The sequence below is a fragment of the Conger conger genome, chromosome 16 (assembly GCF_963514075.1).
Source record: "Conger conger chromosome 16, fConCon1.1, whole genome shotgun sequence".
NCBI lineage: Eukaryota > Metazoa > Chordata > Actinopteri > Anguilliformes > Congridae > Conger > Conger conger.
The window spans coordinates 33,688,222-33,702,903 of NC_083775.1; the positions used below are offsets into that span (position 1 = coordinate 33,688,222).

Genomic DNA, 14,682 nt, shown 5'->3' on the forward strand with positions numbered 1-14,682 from the left:
CTATTATGCGCGCTAACTTGGACTACGGACCATCTTGTCAATTGTGCAGGAAGATCGTTGCACTTCAAACGGCAAAAAGGGAAAAATATTTGTAAACACAAGAAGAGCTTTGTACAATCTCTCTTTCGCCCAAACACACAGGACACGCACACATATAAGCTTCCTACTCCACATCTGGTTTCACTCAGTTTTTGGACTTTCGTGGCATTCCAATGCATGCAGATCCCAAATCTGTTAGAAAATCCAACACTCGAGAAAACATCAGGACGTTTAACAGACTCCAAACTCATAACCGCTTCTCTGTGTGTCAACTCAAGAGAAAACCGCACGCAACTCAAAGTACCAAATGTAGTTCATACCTGAAAACGTCGTCAGTAGTTCCACACTTAAGGTAAATATATATAAAGTGCATCGGTAAAAGTTTAAGCATCCTGTCCATGTTTTCCCCGAAAGATTGTGGCCGTAGTTCCGTTGCATGTCCACAGGTTATTTTAGTAAGTGTGCATCGAACAAAATGCTTTTCGTTCAGACTGTATGGGTAAAGTGCAGATGGAGAGCGAGGCAGAACGGGCTGCGTGAATGTGGATCGCGTCAAAGAGCCTGATGCGAATGAGAGATGCAGACGCTGCGTCACCATACGAGTGCCCTGAGTTTGAAAGAGTTTGAACGCGCAACACACCAAAGCAGCAGCCGAAAACCGAAATTGAAATTCTCGCGCACTGAAAACTTAATCTAATACAAATAAATAAGGACAATGTTGTTTTGGGCAAATAAGAGAAGTTTATTTAACTAGTTAATTTAATTTGTGTTCTCTTTTTAGAGGACACAGTATCCCCCAAAAAGAAAGGGATTTAAATAAATACCCAACCTTCTCAAATACAATGACAATGTGAACATGGGACATTTATTCTTCAAGGTACACATAGCTATTTCTGACCTAATATGGCTCAAGAGGGTCAATACAAAAAATTAGCAGCTTGTTGAAATTCTGGGATTTCAATTGTGGTTGAGAGTGTTAAATATGATTGTTTTCAATCCAAAAGCCAAAACTCCGTATGAAAGCCAGGCAAACCATTTCCCGCCCTTTCATTCCCTTACAACCCACCCCTCTCCCCTCTCTGAAGAGAAATGTGCGTATCACTTCAACAAGATCACATACATCCACAACTACTTCCAGATGTCATTATGCCCACCCTTTTTCCTTTGACCCACCTTCTCTTCCTAAGTCCTCTCCATTTACCTATGATGATATCTCTCAACTGCTAATGTCATATTGTCTAACCACCTGTGCTCTAGACTCTACCCAGATATATGGGTAGGGTCTAGAGCACAGGTGAGTGATGACCCAGTGCTGGCCAACACTTACCACTTCAATTGGCCCATATACCACCATGGAATTATGGTGATGAACCCATCCGAACCCGTCTGCCAGAAAGCAACCACAGCTCAACCTCCATGAGACCGTGTCTCAGGTAATGTGCATTTAGTCCATGTTTGGCCTAAATAGCCTTTCAGCAGCTTTCCAGACACAGACCACCAGCTCCTCCTGAGTAGTGAGTTGAGTGTGTAGAAAATTAATGGTAATTCTCTTCCTGCTGGTCTCACTACCAAGGCCATGAACTAAAACCTTGGTACTAGCCTACAGTGCATCACCTCCTTGATACCTCCAGTCATGGCTCAAACTGCAGAATTGTTGTGCAGTCAGATGGATTGTTTTGACTAAAGAACAAGCTCTAAGGCTGCATCTTGGACCCCCTCCCATTCCTACCCTTCAATATTCCTACATTTTGTACTAGTTCAGGTGAAGGTATTTAAAAAAAAATGCTTTAGGTTTTTCTTCTTAGTGTTAGATATTCTTTGACAGCACATAGTACGTTATTTTGGATAAGTATGTCTGTTAAACTAATACAATGCACTGTAATGCAGAAGATAATTGAGTTCTCAGTTAACCTAACTCCTTAAATAAAGGTAAAATAAAATAAGAAATAATGAGTGGAATCATCATACATTTCCCCATTTCATATTTATTCTAACTGGACACTAGAGGCTAGATTGGCACCAGATTGTCCATTGCCTGAGGTTTGGCTTATTTATTTTCAGTTCATAAGTAGGGCTGAGTAGTTTACTTTTCTTTAAATTGCAGGAAGACAAAGTTTAACTTCCTGTTCGAAAAACATGTAATCCAAAGACAGTTTACAAACCCGCCAGGAAGTGCTGAGTGGGGTCTTTTTTGGTCTGTGCAGACAAGTGCCCTTTGGAAATACTGAGAATTGACTTCTGTGAAAACAAGCATAGACTTTTTTACTTTTTTTCCAAGATCACTTGAACGTTCTGCCTGCTGTCATTTGAGACCATTTCAGTAAGAAATACGGAATACAGAGATTTATTTGTTTGTAACCTACGCTTGCTATGTGGGAGAAATGAGCAGTTTCCTGAATTTGGGCAGTAACTGGAGTATGGGAGTTCTTGTTCCAACTGGCAGAGACTGCATCCATTTTATGTGAATGCAGTATTAAGATGCAGACACCCCAGCGGTTGCACTATATGTGTGACTGAGGTGTTTATGGACATGGAAGTAGAAAACATATTTAATGGCGCCGTCCTTAATTGGGCTCTCCTTTTGTTCTGGGTGTTGATGGAACATGGAGTTGCCGTGATGACCAGGACTGCGTGGTTACTTCACTGATGACCCGATGGCATTCTGACTAATGAGGGGCACACTCTGGGGCCAAGCCTCTGTTAAGCACAGCCGATCAATATCACAACATCAGACTTTAACAAGGTTGATGATGTAGTTGCGACTGCAAATCAATACTGTTGTCATCATTATTATTATTGTCACTATTATTGTTGTATTGTCCCATCAATGACCTTCGCCTGCTCCTCAAACACACATGCATACTTACACATGAGTGCACACAAACATGATAAAGAGGTTCAGCTGTTTTTCAGAACAAATGTCAGAATGGGGAAGAAATGTAACTTTGATCATGGAAGACTTTGAGTATCTCAGAAACTGCTGATCTCCTGGGATTTTCATGCACAACAGTCTCTAGTGTTTGCAGAGAACGGTGTGAAAAACAAAAAACATCCAGTGAGCAGCAGTTCAGGCAGAAACGCGTTGTTAATGAGGGAGGTCAGAGGAAAAAGGACAGACTAGTCGAAGCTGACAGGAAAGTGACAGTAACGGAAATAAAAAAGCTATCCAGCTATATTTAGTGCTGTGCATTTTCTCTTGTAGTTACCCAGCCTATGGTCCTATATCCACATCTTGTGGTCTGCTTTTAAAAAATTTCTCTCATTTTTTTAATGGTGGGGTATCAGATACACTACACTACACTACTGCCCCCCCCCCCCACACACACACACACACAGTGCTACAGCCTAGTTGAAATTATTGGCAGATAGATAGGGACTCAGTGGAAAATGAGTGACTTTGTTCCAAGGACACATTCCATATTCAACTCTATAAGGCAGTCGATCATACCACTTCATCCCCATGCACACAGCCAAAACAAAAACCGATGCCCGTGTTTTCCACTTCTGCTTTTAAATAAACACTCAGTGAGCACTTTATTAGGTATTTATTAGACATACATTTTCTGCTGCTGTAGCCTATCCACTCAGAGATGGTTATTTGCATTCCTGTCACCTTCCTATCAGCTTTGACCAGTCTGACCATTCTCTTCTGACCTCTCTCATTAATTTGCTTCTGCTCAGAGAACTCCTGCTCACTGGATGTTTTATTTTTCGCACCATTCGCTGCCAACTCTAGAGACTGTTGTGCGTGAAAATCCCAGGAGATTAGCAGTTTGAGATACATAAACCATCCTGTCTGGCACCAACAATCATTCCTCAGTCAAAGTCTCTTCGATCACATTTCTTCCCCATTCTGACATTTGGTCGGAAAAAATAGCTGAACCTCTTGACCACATCTGCATGCTTTTATGCATTTATTTTCTGCCACATGATTGGCTGATTAAATATTTGCATTAACAAGCTGGTGTACAGGTCCACCAAATAAAGAGGTCACCGAGTGTATAATCCTACACAATCGTGTACCGTTGAGGATGCTGTACATGTAGCATAATAAATCATACAGATACAAAACACTAGGACCTACACATTTTGCATCCCAGATAGAGATCCGGATGCATCTGGCTTGAGGCCCTCTGGGGCTTCACTGGGGCCTCTATGGAACATCATTGATCACTGGAGATGTTACAGTGGCAGTGCTCACATGCAGCTGCACGTTGTGGATGGTGAGCTTGGAGTCCCCCCTCCTCCCAATGCCATTTCAACCTGGGGGCTATTCAACCAGCCAATGAGGAACAAAATCTCAGTCTAAATGCTACTGCATTTTCAGAGTTGTGAAGTAAACAGATGTGGTGAAGCCCAGGGTTTCCCCACTTTGTGCAATCAAATATGAGGACCAACACCCAGTAATCTGGTGAAATAAAGAGATTTTTTATTATGATACAGATATCTCTTGGCTCCAGCAGCGGAACAAACCAAACGAAGCAAGAAAAGATATGGCTAGCTCTCACTTGGAGCCTACTTTCACAATCTTTAAGCTTCTGTCACTGGGCAGCTAAGCTGCTTCCCTGTTTAAACAAGTAAATCCAAATCGTGATCCCAAATCGTAGTCAATATACACAGCATCAATCCAAAACAGGTTCTCAAACAAAAACCAGTCATACACAAGACACTCTTGCACTACCTTATAAGTTAATCCTTCTGACTACCTCCACACTTCTCCCAAACTAGTACTTCGCAAACAGGTCAGCACAAGTGAAGCTGATATATTTCAATTCACATCTCAGGTGTGGTGGCCGAGTCTGAGGAACCTGCAGTGGCTCCAGGCAGTCAGGGAGTGTAGCCAACAAGCCAGAACATACCAGTCCTCTAGTCTCGCCACACTGACCAGGAAACCTGTTGGGAGAAATTTATGACCACAGTTGGTATTAATATCGGTGCCTTTTATATCATGCACCCAGCAGCCAATACTCGCTGGATCCTCCTTGCTGCCAGAAAGTAGGTACTCGAATGCAACTGTTGACCTTACTCCCAAATTGTACTTAATGCATTCAATATAGCATGGGTTGTTTTTAATAATCATAACTTTTATACAAATCATTATATATTTTATTGCAATAAATAAAAACACTTTTTGGGAGAATGTTGTCCCATTACATTATTGGCATTTGGGAGATGCTCTTATCCAGAGCAACATACAGTTGATTAGACTAAGCAGGAGACAATCCTCCCCTGGAGCAATGCAGGGTTAAGGGCCTTGCTCAAGGGCCCAACGGCCATGCAGATCTTATTGAAGCTACAGCGGGATTAGAACCACCGACCTTGCGTATCCCAATCATGTACCTTAACCACTATGCTACAGGCCGTACCATCACATCATCCTCAGATTCACAGAGAGATAAATTGCGCTTTAATTTTAGCAATTATGTAATATATTCCACATAAATAAAGACAGAGACCCACCTGTGAGTTCTTTGGTCTGCATAAATGGTAATTCTCTCATTTCAAGTTTCATGATCTCATAAAAAAATGAAGTCAAGTTCTCTAGATTTCATCCCCACCACTAGTTCCCGCACACCCCAGTGCAAAGGCAATATGAACTCTGCCAACTTTCTGAAGAAAGAACAAATAAGCCAAAATGCCAGCTAGTTTTTTTTTCCATTCCTGTAATTCAGCGCAAATTCATGGAAACATCAACCAGTCAATCCAGATAGCTCTACCATACAGTAGCATATAATTCTTGATCACTGTTCTTATAATCCATATCACATTGCTTCACCAAATATATTGGTATGTATATGTTTTAAACGTATACTGGTCTACATGTGCTGGCACTTATCTAAGTGACTCTGGATAAGACTGTCTGCTAAGTGGGGACCCATATGAACATGATCCAATCTTAGTGAATGGTAAAACATAAAAAACAACATTCAGTTTACCTTGCGTGGAACGGGGTTCCCGGGACCCATCCCTAGAGCCAGGCCTGGGGGTGGATTCTGCAGATGAGTGTTCAGGGTAGGGGTCGGGTGCAGTGCCCATCGAGCAAAAAGGCGGACGGAGTAGACTCTGCCTTTTGCTCGGAGGCCAAAAGTGACTCTTGGTACGTGGAATGTTACCTCACTCGGGGTGTAAAGAGCCAGAGCAGGAGGTTGAGAGGTACCAACTAGATATAAGCTCACCTCTACATGTAGTGTTGGCTCTGAAGCCAGAGGGTGATCTCTCTCCTACTCAAGAGGAGTCAGGCAGGCGTGGGAGTCAATGGGACTGTGTGGCAGAGAGGAAAACTCTGATTGTTATAGGCGCTCATGCCGCTAATTGCGGTTCAGTGTATTCAGCTTTCTTGGAGAAGATGGGAGGGGGTGCTGGAAAAGGCCTCTCATAGTCTGGGGACTCCAGTGCCTATGTTGCCAATGACTGGGAAACTTGGAGGGGCGTGATTGGAAGGAATGGCCTCTCTGTATTGAGGTGTCATGTTATTGAACTGTGTTGGTCATGGCTAATAACAAACACCATGCTCAAACACAAGGATGTTCATAAGTATGCCAGGTACAAAGTATAAAATACTTTGTACCAGGTATACTATACAAAGGTCAATGATCAATTTCGGAGTCATTTCAGTCATCAGACCTACGGCCATGTTTTGGACACTTTGGTGAAGAGAGAAGCTGAGCTGTCAACTGATCATCGTCTGGTGGTGAGGTGGTTCAGATGGTGGGGGAAAGCCGCCATACAGACCAGGTAGGCCCAAACGTGTAGTAAGGGGTCTGCTGGGAATGCTGGATGGAAGGTTCTGTCTGGAAGAATTTCAACTCCCACCTTCAAGAGCTTCTCCTGTATCCCAGTTGGGGACAAAGAGTCTGAATGGACCCAGTTCAAAACCTCTATTGTGGAAGAGGCCACTAGGGGCTGTGGTCAAAAGCTAGTCGGTGCTTATCCTGGCAGCAACCTAAGGACCTCCAACCGTGGTGGACTCCAACAGTGAGGGAGGATGTCAAGATGAAGAAGGAGGCTTTCCTTGCCTGGCTGAACTCCTGACCCGATTCAGCCGACTGGTACCCCAAGGTAAAAAAAGGCTGCAGCTGCAGAAGCAAAAGCTGGGGCATGAGAGAGAGTTCGGAGAGGCCATGGAGGAGGGCTTTTGGTCAGCCCCAAAGTGGAAAACTGTTCTGTTCAGCATCTCAGAATGGGAAAGTGGGACACTGCCCTGGCTGTTCAGCGAGGATGGTGAAACTCTGACCTCCACTGGGGATATTTTCAGAAGGTAGAAGGAACACTTTGATGAACTCCTGAATCTGAGTCACGCGAGGCACTGGCCCCACACATGTCCACCTTGGCAGACTGCTCAAAGAAGATGCTACTTGAAAGTGTCACTACTTGGAGGCAGGTTTGCAAATGATGACCCTGGAATAAAGAGATTTGTGCTTAAAATGATCGAGTGGGATCATGGGACTTGTTGTCCGGAGGGGATGTAAGTGGTAATTCTGTTCCTATATATGAAGATAGAGATAGAGACTACAAGACCTAGCTGGAAAAATAAAACAAAATAAAAGCCTTGAAGTCTTCTAGTCCTCCTGGTATGGCAGTTAAGGTATATTTTTCTCGTTCAAGATCAGGTTTCAGTCATGGGCTTAAACAAGCACATCAGCAAGCATTTGAAGTTCCCCCTGGGATAAATAATTCCATTCTTTATCAAACCTGATTTTAGTTTCTCTTCAGAACATGATTATTACTCCCGCTGAATGAGACATATTGAGGTACAGGGTAGGGATGAGAGCCCTATGGGAATAGCAGGCATGGGGAGCGTTAATTAGGCCGTGTTACGTTCCCTTTGTTTTTCCCTCCATTTTTCACAACACAAATGCCGTCATGCAGTCTTGATTGACAGTTGTGCATGGATTCAAAGTCGTGCACTTTTCCAGGAAACCTCTAGAAATGTACACATTTTGGGGAAGTCTGGAAAGGTATCAAATGTATTGTGCCCAACAATTACATTAACCATGCCACTGGGAAATCATGGAAATCGCACGGTACTCGGCCGGGCCAGTTTTCTTGTGAACTTCCAGACTTCATTTGAGGAATGTGCCAATTCTCTTTGTTTTTATTCCACCTGTAATAAAAATCAGGCCCCTGAAAAGTTGTGAAAATGGGAGTCTGTTTGCCCACAAAGACAGACCCAAACACTCCAATAAACTTGAATTAAGTAGAGCCGACAACATTTGCTAATAACAGCATGTATAACTGAGATCCCATACTTACAGAAGAAGCATATGGATATGAAACTGTAGACGTAGCAACAGAAACATTTTAGTAAAAGAGCCATCTTCTGGACAAACCAGTCATTACAATGCTCGTCATCAGCTTTTCCTGCAAATTCTTTCAGTTCTACAATGCGTATAATACGGCAGTTCACCATTTCGTTAGTACATACACTGTGAACACTTTTATTAGATATTTCTTATGCCGTTTTTTTACTTTCTTTTCTTTCATTTCTTATATTTACTTGGTGGTCTTCTGCTGCTGTTAGCCCACCCACTTCAAGGTTTGATGATTCTGCATACCGCGGTTGTAACACGTTTATTTGAGTTCCTGCCGACTTCCTGTCAGATGGCTTACAGGCCATAAAGTGATACTGATTGTCAAACTTGTTCTGGTACCATAAGCCATAAGCATTATTTCTGCTTTTGCTTTACCTCCTTGCACCCCCTAGTGGAACAGGACATCATTGCAATTCATTAATGATGCAATTTTGACAGCAGATTTTGCAATAAATATGTGAATCTGAGGTTTTATTAAACGGAATATTCAAATGTCCTTTTATCGGTCCATTTGTCAGCCCTGATGAGCAGTAAAAATCTGCGGGGTCACGAGATACGCATATGAGTAACACTCAGAACACAGCGGTTTAAACAATATTATTTAATGGTTTATATGCAATTCTCTGCTTAGGCCCAGGTCCCCCTCACAGCACACACTGATATTCCGGCCCCTTGAATTCATCAAAAAATTAAAAACAGAACTAAATAAATATGTGTGGGGGCAGGGCAGGGGGAGGTATGATAAAGTGAACTATCAAATTTTCCAGTTTGATGTCGGTTTGAACATTTTTTTTTTAGAAAAGAGGACACTTGTAACCCAGAGAAATATGACAGTTCTTTCTCCCAAAAGTTCCTTCTCGACGCTAAAAACGTAAACTAAAACCAAACAGATCCACCAACAGGTAGTCTTCAACTTTGGTCATCCGAGAGAAAGCAAATGGAGGCCAGCAGGACAGGTCTGGGGGTCTTCAGCCCTGGCACTGCAGGCAATTTCAGTCCGTCCTGGCGTCGGGTCAACCAACAAGAGGCCGCGGAGATACCCAACCAATTGGGTGTGTGTGTGTGTGTGTGTGTGTGTGTGTGTGTGGGGGGGGGGGTTATTACAGTCTGTCTTAGCAGCCGCACCCCGACCGCTTTCCATTCCGTGGTAAACAAGCCGTTAAAACTTAAGCACCTCTCTTCCCATTGGGGGAGGGAGACGAGCTCTGAACTTCGACCCTACAGGGCAGGAGGGGAGGGGCGAGGTTCTGGCTCGGTCAAGTTTCGGAGCGTCTCCGTTTCCCTGGCCCTGGAGAAGGGGGGGGGGGGGGGCATTCCGCGGCGAGGTGCTGAGGGAGGGGCTGGGCGTGGGGCTTAGTTTGAAGCGCTGCTGTTGGAGGAGCTGGAGGTGGAGGGCGTGGCGGTCCCGAACACGCCTGTGGTGGCCACAGACTTGCGGATGTGGGGCATGAGGAAGGGGTCGCTGGCTAGCTGGAGCACGTCGATGCGGTCCTCCTTTCGGTAGGCCAAACAGCGGCGGATAAAGGCCTGAGAGAGAGAGAGCGAGAGAGAGCGAGAGAGAGAGAGAGAGGGGGGGAGAGGGGAAGAGAGAGAGAGAGAGCGCGAGAGAGAGAGGGGGAGAGAGAGGGAGAGGGGGGAGAGAGAGAGCGAGAGAGGGAAAGAGAGAGAGGGGAAAGAGGGAGGAAGAGAGACGGGGGAGAGAGGGAGAGACCGGAGTTAACAGGTCATGTAAATGCTCACACCCCCCCCTCCCACACACACACACACACACGTTTGCCCACTTTGTCACTAGCTTTTTGAGCACGTGTCAAATACTTACCAAGTCACTAACGCTGACCCCAGATCACACTCGCTCTCTCACTTTCCAGGACAGCCCCTTGTTCTGCTGGCTTTCAGTGCAACTCAGTACCTCGTAGCAGACTACTAGAGCCAGGCTAGAACCAGGCCTGTGTTATGGCAGCATAGGCCATGACACAGGGCCATTTGCTCTCAATGGAAACCCACTGTACTGGATAAGAGCGTCTGCCAAATGCCAATAATGTAATGTAACGAGGACTTGAAGTATGTCAGACTTCTGTTATTTGACAGCTAATAGCAGGAGAGAAGGTTCAGCAGTAAAGCCCAGGGATATTTTTGGGACTGTAAAAATGGACGCTTGGTGATTAAATTGGCGGGAGGGGGGGGTGTACCTTGGCTTCGGGCGAGACGACGGGTTTGGGGGGGAACTGCACCTCGGTGGCCTTCAGGATGGTGTTCTCCTGCAGGATGTCCTGCTGGGACTGGTTGTGTCCAAACGGCTGGAGGACGAAGAGGAGGGTTGAGATTCCCGTTCAGTCAAGGTAACGCTACGCGGCCTGTAGCATAGTGGTTAAGGTAAATGACTGGGACACGCAGGGTCGGTGGTTCTAAGCCTGGTGCAGCCACAATAAGATCCGCACAGCCGTTGGGCCCTTGAGCAAGGCCCTTAACCCTGCATTGCTCCAGGGGAGGATTGTTGCCTGCTTCATCTAATCAATTGTACATCGCTCTGGATAAGAGTGTCTGCCAAGTGCCAGTAATGTAATGTAACACAAACTGCCTCAATTAACATTTTTACATTTACATTTTTGTCATTTGGCAGACGCTTTTAATCCAAAGCGATTTACAAGTGCATAGGTTCTACCACAAGTCAAAGCATCACATCCAGAACTAGCAAAATACAGATGAAATGCTGTTCTAAACATAGTCGTCATCATAAGTGCAAAATTTTAACAACAAAAATGCAGGGCTTTCAATGTTGGAGTGAACGTAAACAGGTTACAGACTTTGAAGAAGAATGAGTCATATTCAAAGTTAGATAAACCTTTGCCTCCCTGCAATAGAATTCAAATCTTTACAAGGCCGATGCCATCTCGTACAATAAACCCGACAGGAAGTTCTGCTCTGAACATGCAGGGCATGGATAGCAATACACAAAGCATATTCCTTTCCTCTAGATAAAATGGTGGAGGTGCCTTCACAGGTGGCACTGATGAACAAACCCTGCAACACCAAAAAGGCGGGCAGGTATCTGACAATACCTAGCAGGGGTTTTCTCTATCAGATAAGGATGAGGCAGGGGTGTCTCGGTGGCGCAGCCTGTAGAGCACTGACCGCATGCTCATTGAGAGCCGCGACGTCGGCGGTTCGAATCCGACCGTCCAACATTTGTCGCATGTCTTCCCCTCTCTCTCGCTCCCATTCTTCCTGTCTCTCTATACTATATACTGTCAAATAAAGCTGAAAAAGGCCTAAAAAAATATCTTAAAAAAAAAAAAAAAGATAAGGATGAGGCATTAACCTCCAACTCTGCCCACATGTCCATCATGCTCCTCTTAACCAAGAAGAAATTACAATAGCACTCAAAATAGTCTTTGCAGAATTATTGTAGCAAAAAATGGCTAAAATTCATCTTCAGTCATATTAAATGAAGTTAGAACCACGTTGCTTCAGCTTAATCCCGTAACAGACGTACAAACAAACGACAAAAATGGAAAGAAATAAGCATTCAAAAGGCCACATTTCATCGGCACCAAGCGCCATTTTGTTAAAACGTCTCAAGAAAATCCCCGGCACATGGAATGCATACAGGTTTATGAACATATTTCTGATGCACGTATTTGAAATGTTGGCTATTCCTGAGACATGCGCGCCAGGTTGTGGGACCTTACCTTACGGCCGTAGAGACACTGGTAGAAGATGACACCTGCTGACCACACATCCACCTTGTTGGAGATTTTGGGCGGCTCCTTGCCGACCACAAAGCACTCTGGGGGAAGGTACCTGCAGGGGCCACAGACCGATTACTCTCGAACTTTGACTGTTTCTATTGCCAGTTAGAATAAATTAGTACTTAAAGTCATGGAGTCTGTCGATACACAAACAGCAAGAATCGTTTGACTATTGGCTGGATATAAAGAGACAGCTTGTTTGTTAAATTGTATAAAAAGCCATAAATTATAAAAAGAAAAGTGAAAGTGGGGACACCCCACAAACTATCTGGAAGATAATGAAGAATTCAAAGGCAAAGAAAATGTTAATAATAATAATGGGAAACATATAAAATAAATTAAAGGCCTAAGTAGGATCCTGTTAATCAACCTTCTGTCTTTCATCCAAAAATATATATATTCTTCACGGCATGCACAGCTATTTCTCACATAAGATGGCTTAAAGTTAGAATAGGCAATTTCGGACTTCTAACGGTCAAGAAAGGAATTGCAGCAACAAACGCCCTCAAACCAAAACACTGTTTATCCCTCCGCCTGATGTGGAATCCCTCCCGCCCTCAGGCATTGGCTGTGGCAATTGGAAGCGATTAATTTTCAACCAATGAGCTTGAGTTATTGTACAGCTGTACAATGTTTTGGTACAGAGTGTCGGGCCGTCAACTGTATATTTTGAAACCCGAATTTAAGGTCTATAAACGCAGGCAGAGGGTGAGTCAACATGTCAGTGAGCCTTTTTCACTGATAAGAAGGGATTTACAATGGTCTTGTAACAATGCTTTAACACAAAAATCTTACCTATTGTACAATTAAGAGGATATATAATCCCTCTAAACTTGAAAAGCACACAATTAAGCTTCATGTTCAGAACTGTGAATAGATGTCACAACTTTGGTGTGTTCATACTTCTGTGAAGATACAAATGCACTGTACAAGTGGTTTTTTTTTGCCTTAGGCCACAAAGCACTGTTGTGATTGGTGGAGCCGCGGTTACCAGTAAGTGCCGGCACCCTGAGACGTCAGCTCCATCCCATCCACAGAGTTGTAGCTGTCGTCGTCCATGATCTTGGAGAGGCCAAAGTCGGTGATCTTGATCTCTCCGCAGGCGGTACCGTTCACAAGAAGAATGTTCCCTGGACATGCAGACAGGAAGTGGGGTCATCATTTCCCTTAGAACTCGCCAGTTGTTTTTCCGAAATTTCTCTGCAAATTTCTGCAAGTTATTTATTCCAGAAATTTACCATTGTTCTTTATTCTGGTTGAGATCAAAAAGTCAGCCAACAAAACATTGCTCATTGTGAACTGCTACATTTTTTTCTGATTAAATAAAGATTCAACCTCATATGTTCAGCTGGAGATAATACCTGAGGTGAATTAACTGTAATGGAAAAAGTTATTTAATTACTCAACTGTCGCTTTCGATAGGAACTGTAGTCTTTAAGTAGAAGCATGACCTATTTTTAAAATGATTTTATCAGGACTCATCTGGCTGGTCTGCTCTTACCGTATAGTTCTGAACTTGGCACATCATGTTGTGAATATCATTCTCAACTGGTAATGACTAAAACTGAAATATATACTAATATTCACATGATATTCCAAGAGCTTAAAGCAACCCCTTTCACAGGCTTTCAACTGAAAATCACCAAAGACTCAAGTTCACCAAGTTCCTTGAGAGTTAGTGTTATAGTACTTGCAATCACACTCTTGCCTGGTATATTGGTCACATTCCACAAACTATGCACCCAAGAAATGACACCCTGATAACTCCCTAGGTCCTGCCTGTGTGTGTGTTGTATGAGTGTATGTGTGTATGTTGTGTGTGTGTGTGTGCGTGTGCGTGTCTGTGTGTGCGTGCGTGTGCGTTGTGTGTGTTGTGGGTGTGTGTGTTTGAGGCAGCCTCACCGCGTTTGAGGTCATAATGGATGATTGTGTGTGTGTGTGTGTGTGTGTTGTGTGTGTGCGTGTATGTGTGTGTGTTGTGTGTGCGTTGTGTGTGCGTGTGTGTGTATGTGTGTGTGTGAGGCAGCCTCACCGGGTTTGAGGTCGTAGTGAATAATGGGCGGGCGGATCTCGTTGAGGTACTTGAGCGCGTTGACGATCTGCATGATGATGGAGCGGCCCTCCTTCTCCGACATCAGCTTGTGCTGCTTCAGGTAGAAGTCCAGATCGTTCCCCTCGCAGTACTCCAGAACCGTGCAGAACCTGGGGGGTGGGGGGGGGGGGGGGAAGCGTGACCCACTCACCCTCCACACATTGCCCGGAGGTTACAATGGGGTCTCTGCTGGGCACCACTATCCAACCAAAAATACTGCCAATGTAAACAAATCAGGGATGCCATTTTACCTGAAGTTCTCCTGATTAATCAGGAAATACTGATTTTCAGACGCTGAATATCTCAGGGGGCCGTTAGCAATTTACCGCTGAGTTTTCTCTCCTGCCATCGGCTGCCAGAGTGCAAAAGGTCTCGATGTGTGCGCTTGCGACATACCCAAGTCCTCTGCCTCTGGTCGAGACACCTTCGCTCTGAAAGTCAGTATTTCCTCATTACCGCTCGCGCCCCAGGTCGAAATGTGCGGTCGCAC

General features: G+C 44.3%; 2 protein-coding genes across 11 annotated transcripts in view; both read right to left on the minus strand.

Annotated features, from left to right (window-relative positions):
- Positions 1–580, minus strand: part of LOC133115135 (C-type mannose receptor 2-like) — a 52,180-nt gene extending 51,600 nt beyond the window's left edge. The window contains 1 exon segment of the mRNA XM_061224884.1: positions 360–580. Coding sequence (XP_061080868.1) covers positions 360–477 — 118 coding nt within the window. The 5' untranslated portion in view covers positions 478–580.
- Positions 581–8,937: 8,357 nt separating this feature from the next.
- Positions 8,938–14,682, minus strand: part of LOC133114518 (serine/threonine-protein kinase tousled-like 2) — a 29,130-nt gene continuing 23,385 nt past the window's right edge. For 9 of the 10 annotated variants that reach the window (XM_061223995.1, XM_061223994.1, XM_061223997.1 and 6 more), the window contains exons 17-21: positions 14,133–14,302; positions 13,092–13,230; positions 12,041–12,152; positions 10,541–10,648; positions 8,938–9,878 (exon numbers count right to left, since the gene is read on the minus strand). In XM_061223995.1, the coding sequence (XP_061079979.1) occupies positions 9,705–9,878; positions 10,541–10,648; positions 12,041–12,152; positions 13,092–13,230; positions 14,133–14,302 (703 nt within the window). In that variant the 3' untranslated portion in view covers positions 8,938–9,704. Of the gene's footprint in view, positions 9,879–10,540; positions 10,706–12,040; positions 12,153–13,091; positions 13,231–14,132; positions 14,303–14,682 lie in introns of all 10 variants that reach the window. The other variant, XR_009705559.1, reaches the window with a different exon arrangement.